The sequence below is a fragment of the Cotesia typhae genome, unplaced genomic scaffold, assembly GCF_013202065.1.
Source record: "Cotesia typhae breed Kobodo isofemale line unplaced genomic scaffold, CoteBio_Ctyphae contig_4, whole genome shotgun sequence".
NCBI classification, from domain to species: Eukaryota; Metazoa; Arthropoda; class Insecta; order Hymenoptera; family Braconidae; genus Cotesia; species Cotesia typhae.
The window spans coordinates 3849574-3856357 of NW_027423748.1; the positions used below are offsets into that span (position 1 = coordinate 3849574).

Here is a 6784-nt window from a genome sequence, read left to right on the forward strand (position 1 = left end):
AGCTAACTTTAATGTCGTCTGTTAATTTAAAATAATAATAAAGTTAGTCGACATTTTTAATTTTTTTTTCATTTATTAAATTAGAACTAAAAATATTTTCTAAAAATTGCACTTATAGTTTTTTAAGTTTTTTACGAATGAAAGTTTTTCTTTATTTTTTTGTAATAATTTTTCAATTAAAAAAAAATATAAAAAATTTTAAATGTCGGCTAACTTAATTTTCATTAATCTAAGTATCATAAAATACGATTGAGTACTAAGGAAGGTTTATATTTTCTAATTTACAAATTTGTCATAAAAGGTAATTATGAAAATAAAATTTACTTCCACATACCCTATTTTTTTTTAACGGAGAATTTTAAACAAAACTTGAAATTGTCAAATGTCTACTATAGAATTTGTGGTGTCAAAATTTGAAACTAAAGTCGTTATTCTTTTTCAGATCAAGAGGTCAGCACTTTCCAGTCCTTTAAATTTCAACTACCTATTGATTGTAGATAAAAAAAACTTCTGCATTGAATTATAATAACAAAAAAATTAAAAATTTTTAAATTAATTAAATTAATAATTGAAAATATATTGCGAAAAAAATGTAAGTTTCTTTTTTGAAAACAAATTTCTATTAAAAAAATGATTTTTTATGCAAAATGATCATAAATAGAAGATAGATTGATTACAAACAATTTAATGCATAAAAAATAAATTTTAGATGAAATAATGAAACAGAGTAATAATTATCAACAATTGCTTAAATAATCTGTGTCATGGATATTGTAAAAAATATTCAATGATTTTCTATATATTACAAGCGGCTTAATAGCGCAAGTGTCTCGAAAAATCCTGGAAGTACAACACAATAAATTGAGTATTGAAATTTAAATTTATTCAAAAAATTACTTAATCAAAAATTAGAAAAAAAATTTTACAAATCATTTATTTTTTTAAAATAATTTTTGCAGCGAAAAAGTTGGGAGTCAAAAAATAAATTAAAAAATATCTCATGTCAAAATAATTATTTATTGGAGGGTAATTTGAGCGGAAGTACGGCAGCAAACGGGTGAGAATGTTCTCGAAGGTTCCAGAACATTCTATCTACGTCAAGAATATATAAAGAGGCTGTATAACGCCGCCGCACATTGCTGAGCGATACCTCACTACATACAAACGTGTTCATACTCAACGAGTTTTATTGTATTTTCTCTTTTAAAAAATCACTGCAAAGGTACGTTTTATCAATTTTATTACAATTATTACAATAATTAAATGTTATGTAGAATTTATTTCTATTTTTATTGATTTATTTTTTTGAGATACGCATACTATTCGAGTAAATTTATTTTAAAGACGCCAACTTATTATGATGATTTTTCGTTTCTATAATATTTAAAATTTTTAATTGTATCATTATTAATACCCAAGCGGCACAAAAATTTTTTTGGTGATGTTTTGTTTAATTTAAGTTAACAATTATAGATTTCTGACTTCTTGTTAAATAAATTCACGCAAAAAGCCAACATTATTTTTCTGACGCTTGAGTAAATTTAAGTGAGTTCAACTAATCAATTGTTCTACAAGGCATCTTAATTCGAAATTTTTATAATTTTCATCAATTTACATTATTGAATAATTTAGTAAAATTATTTGAATTAGTTTTTGCATTCAACGTCTTTTTTTAATCCAAAAATCATTTTTTTTTTTAATTTATATGAGTAAGTTTATGACATTTAGTAATGACTTTTTAGTTTGATTCATCTAGAATGATTAGTCACGCGAATTTTTAGCGAATATTTAAACAGTTTTTGTATTATTCATTCATTTAATTTTATTTAATTCAAACATAGTAAATAATTTTTAACTTAACCTCATTTCATGAACGCATTAAATCAATACTTGCTCTAATTAAAAAAAAAAAAAAAAAAACTTTTGATTAAATAATTTTTTTTTATTTAGATGCCGGAAGAAATGGATACCTCATCTGCAGAAGTTGAGACCTTCGCTTTCCAGGCGGAGATCGCACAGTTGATGTCATTGATTATCAACACCTTCTACTCTAACAAAGAAATCTTCCTCCGTGAATTGATCTCCAACTCGAGTGATGCATTGGACAAGATTCGTTACGAGTCTTTGACTGACCCATCTAAATTGGACAGTGGCAAGGACTTGTCCATCAAGATCATTCCCAACAAAAATGACCGTACTCTTACCATCATTGATACTGGTATTGGTATGACTAAAGCTGACTTGGTCAACAACTTGGGAACAATCGCAAAATCTGGTACGAAAGCTTTCATGGAGGCTTTGCAAGCTGGTGCTGACATCTCTATGATTGGTCAATTTGGTGTCGGTTTCTATTCAGCTTACTTGGTAGCTGACAAAGTAACTGTAACTTCAAAGCACAACGACGACGAGCAATACTTGTGGGAATCAGCTGCCGGTGGTTCATTCACTGTCAGAGCCGACAACTCTGAGCCTCTTGGCCGTGGTACCAAGATTGTCCTGTACATCAAAGAAGACCAGGCTGAGTACCTCGAGGAGAGCAAGATCAAGGAAATCGTCAAGAAACACTCGCAGTTCATTGGTTACCCAATTAAATTGGTAGTCCAAAAGGAACGTGAGAAGGAACTGAGTGACGACGAGGCCGAACCAGAAGCTGAAACTGAAAAGAAAGAAGACGAAGATGACAAACCAAAGATTGAAGATGTTGGTGAAGATGAAGAAGAAGACAAGGAGAAGGAGAAGAAAAAGAAGAAGAAGACCATCAAAGAAAAATACACTGAAGATGAGGAGCTGAACAAAACTAAGCCCATCTGGACAAGAAACCCAGATGATATCACCCAGGAGGAATACGGCGAGTTCTACAAATCATTGACCAATGACTGGGAAGACCATTTAGCCGTGAAACACTTCTCTGTTGAGGGTCAACTCGAGTTCCGTGCTCTTCTCTTCGTACCACGTCGTATGCCCTTCGATCTCTTCGAGAACAAGAAACGTAAAAACAACATCAAGCTCTACGTTCGACGTGTGTTCATCATGGACAACTGCGAGGAATTAATTCCAGAGTATCTTAACTTTATGAAGGGAGTAGTCGACAGCGAGGACTTGCCACTCAACATTTCTCGTGAAATGTTGCAGCAAAACAAAATCCTCAAGGTGATCCGTAAGAACCTGGTAAAGAAATGCTTGGAGCTCTTCGAAGAACTTACTGAGGATAAAGAGAACTACAAGAAATTCTATGAACAATTCAGCAAGAACTTGAAGCTGGGTATCCACGAAGATAGTTCAAACCGCAGCAAGCTCGCTGATTTATTGAGATACCACACTTCAGCATCCGGTGAAGAGAGCTGCTCGCTCAAGGACTACGTTGGTCGTATGAAGGAAAACCAGAAACACATTTACTTCATTACTGGTGAGAGCAAAGAACAAGTAGCCAACAGTTCATTTGTTGAGCGTGTCAAGAAACGTGGCTTCGAGGTTGTCTACATGACTGAGCCCATTGACGAATACGTTGTACAACAAATGAAAGAATTCGACGGTAAGCAGCTTGTTTCAGTCACCAAGGAAGGCTTGGAGCTTCCCGAAGACGAGGCTGAAAAGAAGAAACGTGAGGAAGACAAAGCCAAATTCGAGGAGCTCTGCAAAGTCATGAAGACCATTTTGGACAGCAAAGTTGAGAAAGTTGTTGTATCGAACCGTTTGGTCGACTCGCCCTGCTGTATCGTAACTTCTCAGTACGGTTGGACCGCTAATATGGAGAGAATCATGAAAGCTCAGGCTCTTCGTGACACCTCGACTATGGGCTACATGGCTGCGAAGAAACACCTCGAAATCAATCCTGACCACCCAGTCATTGAAAACTTGAGACAAAAAACTGAAGCAGACAAGAACGACAAGTCAGTCAAGGATTTGGTCGTCCTTCTTTTCGAGACTGCTCTCTTGTCGTCTGGGTTCTCACTTGACGATCCCCAGGTCCACGCTGCCCGCATTTACCGTATGATCAAGCTTGGTCTTGGTATCGACGAAGACGAACCAATCGGCGAGGAGCCAAAGGCTATGGAAGAGGTTCCAACTCTCGAAGGCGAAAGCGAAGACGCGTCACGTATGGAAGAAGTCGATTAAGTGATTAACTTTTAATTATTACATTTTTTTTTTTTTTTTTTTTTTTCAGTTTAAGTTATTAAAGACTGTTGAAAAAATTAATTATTGAAAATGAGTGATTGATCACGTTTTATGTGATTGTATTAACATATGTAGAATTACTCTTATTAAAAATAATTTATCATTCCTAATATGATGCAAGCACCAAATAATTAATTATTAATAAGAACAATTGTTTTTATATGTTAAATTTTTAATGTAACAGCCCATTCATACTCATAAACGATTACTTTAACTTCGCTTTACGTCATATGTAAATCAAAATAAATTTTTTTCCATAATCGAAAAAATGTTATTATTTATTATAAATAATGGGTAATATGCTTTATTTAATATTTAGGCTTAAGTTAATTTAATAATTTAAATTTCTAATTGAGTTTATTCATCTTTTCTAGACATTTGCAGTGGGCGAAAACTTATTTTAATTTATATTGAAAGGAAAGTTGGAAATAAATTAAATTTTTTTTTCTTACTATTTAAAAGGAGATTCACAGGTGCTGACACAACTTCCAATTCCATCATCTGCCATATGTTGCTGCTTGATAATTATACCACTTTATTTTATTGTTATGGGTATATTTTGAAATTTATATAAATTCTACGATGGCCTCGATGTTGGCTGAGCGGTTCAATGCGTTGATCCGTTCATACAACTCTAGTGGCAAGGCGCGGGTTCGAATCCCGGCGAGTCGAAAGATTTTTCACATGCTGATATCTTTCGATTCTCTGAAGTTCGCTCCAGCGCCGCCTAGGTTTAAGGCAAGTTCTTAACCAACACAGCTCCCTTACCACAAATCACCCATCGGCCGTATGAGAACATACTCTCGGTGCCAATATAATATAATAATAATAATAAATTCTACGATTAGCTGTAGCGCAATCTTAAAATAATATTAAGGACTAGTTTTTCAATCCAGGATAAAAATATAATTATGATTGCTAGTATATTTATAGATATATTTCATCATCCGATAAAATTTTATTCTGGATTGAAAAACTGGCTCTAAGTCGAGTTTTAGTGCTTCTAACAATAAACTGAAGTTAACAGACATTAGAAATTTTTTTATAATTTTATAATAACATTAAATTTAGCTGTCACTTCACAATTTTTTAAATTTTCTTTAACAAATAAATTATAGCAAACAAAATTATTAAAAACAATTGACTTGTAGAAATTTTAATAAATTAAAAATGCAATTTTTTAAAAATAATTTTTAGAACAAATTTTTTTGTTAAAGAAAATTGAAAAATTGTCAAGTGACAGCTAAATTAAAAGTTATAATTTTATAACAATGAAATTATGATGAGAAAAATTTAATTAAAAAATTTCACATGTAAAAATTAAAAAAAATTATCAGTGGACATTTTTAGAAGTATTTTTTTCTTATAATTGATTTGTTATAAAAATAAAAGAATTGACAGTTGTCAGCTAACTTCAGTATCATCCTCTAACGAGTAAAAAAACGAAATATGATTTAAAAATTTTCGTTAGCGCCAGAATTTCGAGTTTCAGCGCCTCTAACGGTTGAAAAGGGCGAAAAAAAATTTTTGATTTGCTTTTCTGTCATTGGGGGCACTGAAACTCGAAATAGTATAATACTGAAGTTAGCGGTCAGCTGTCAATTTAAAAATTTTTTTTTAACAAATTAATTACAATAAAAAAATAAAAAAATGCTTCTAAAAATTTTCACTTGTAATTTTTATTAATTTTCACATGTGGAAATGTTTAATTAAATTTTTTTTTATAATTTAATTGTTATAAAATTCCTAAAAAATTTTTAATATCTGTCAACTTCAGTATTATGAAATAGTATTAATTTAGTGCTACGCTACATGTGCTCTACTTGTGTCGGTGAATATTTTAAAATTTACGCTATCTTTCATTTTGAATTTCGCGATTGATGGATTTTACGATAAATTTTATACTAACATTCAGATTAACTGGACTAGTCATCATGACATTAAAGTTTGCAGTCACTCAACAATTCTTTGATTTCTTTTCAACAAACTAATTTTTTCCGATAATAATTATTTAAAAAAATTGCATTTTTGATTTTTTTAAATTTCTACATGTTAATTAAAAAAAATTATTTTTTCCATCATTTGTTTGTTTTAAAAATTTTAAAAATTTAATAAATACTTGCTAAATTAATTTTCATCTCGTCATCATTAATTCTTTGCACTCTGGTAAGCTGAGAGATTTACATTTATTGAAATAACTTTTTCGGACTACAAACAATTTTTGATCGAATTTGTGATTCCTACCTTGATGTCTCCAATAGAACATTAATTATATTTTAAGGTAAATGAAAAAATTTTATTTGAAAAAAATTTTTGAATGCTAATAAAAAATATATTTTACAATTTTTTTTAGTATAACGTGTGAACTAAAAAAAATACATAATAGTCAAAGTAAAATTTTACAAAAAATAAACTTAATTATTTTCTTAAAATTATTAAAAGATAATTCTTATAATTAATGATGAACTAAATAATATTTATAAAAAGATCAAATACTAAATTAATTAATCACAATTTTTAATCTTAATTAGGCTAAAATTTTTTTCTATCTAAATAAATTAAATAGATAATTAACTAAATTTTAATAAATTATCTGTTACGTTCTCGT

At 30.1% G+C, this 6784-nt stretch overlaps 1 protein-coding gene across 1 annotated transcript; it reads left to right on the forward strand.

Annotated features, from left to right (window-relative positions):
* Positions 1-1062: 1062 nt before the first annotated feature.
* LOC141526906 (heat shock protein 83) lies at positions 1063-5135 on the forward strand. Its single transcript, XM_074242054.1, has 2 exons — positions 1063-1222; positions 1951-5135. The coding sequence occupies exon 2, from the start codon at positions 1951-1953 to the stop codon at positions 4114-4116; it is 2166 nt and encodes a 721-aa protein (XP_074098155.1). The 5' UTR covers positions 1063-1222; the 3' UTR covers positions 4117-5135.
* Positions 5136-6784: the final 1649 nt, after the last annotated feature.

Excerpts from the sequence above, each read along its gene's own strand:
- LOC141526906 (XM_074242054.1), top strand. The coding sequence starts at position 1,951 with ATGCCGGAAGAAATGGATACCTCATCTGCAGAAGTTGAGACCTTCGCT.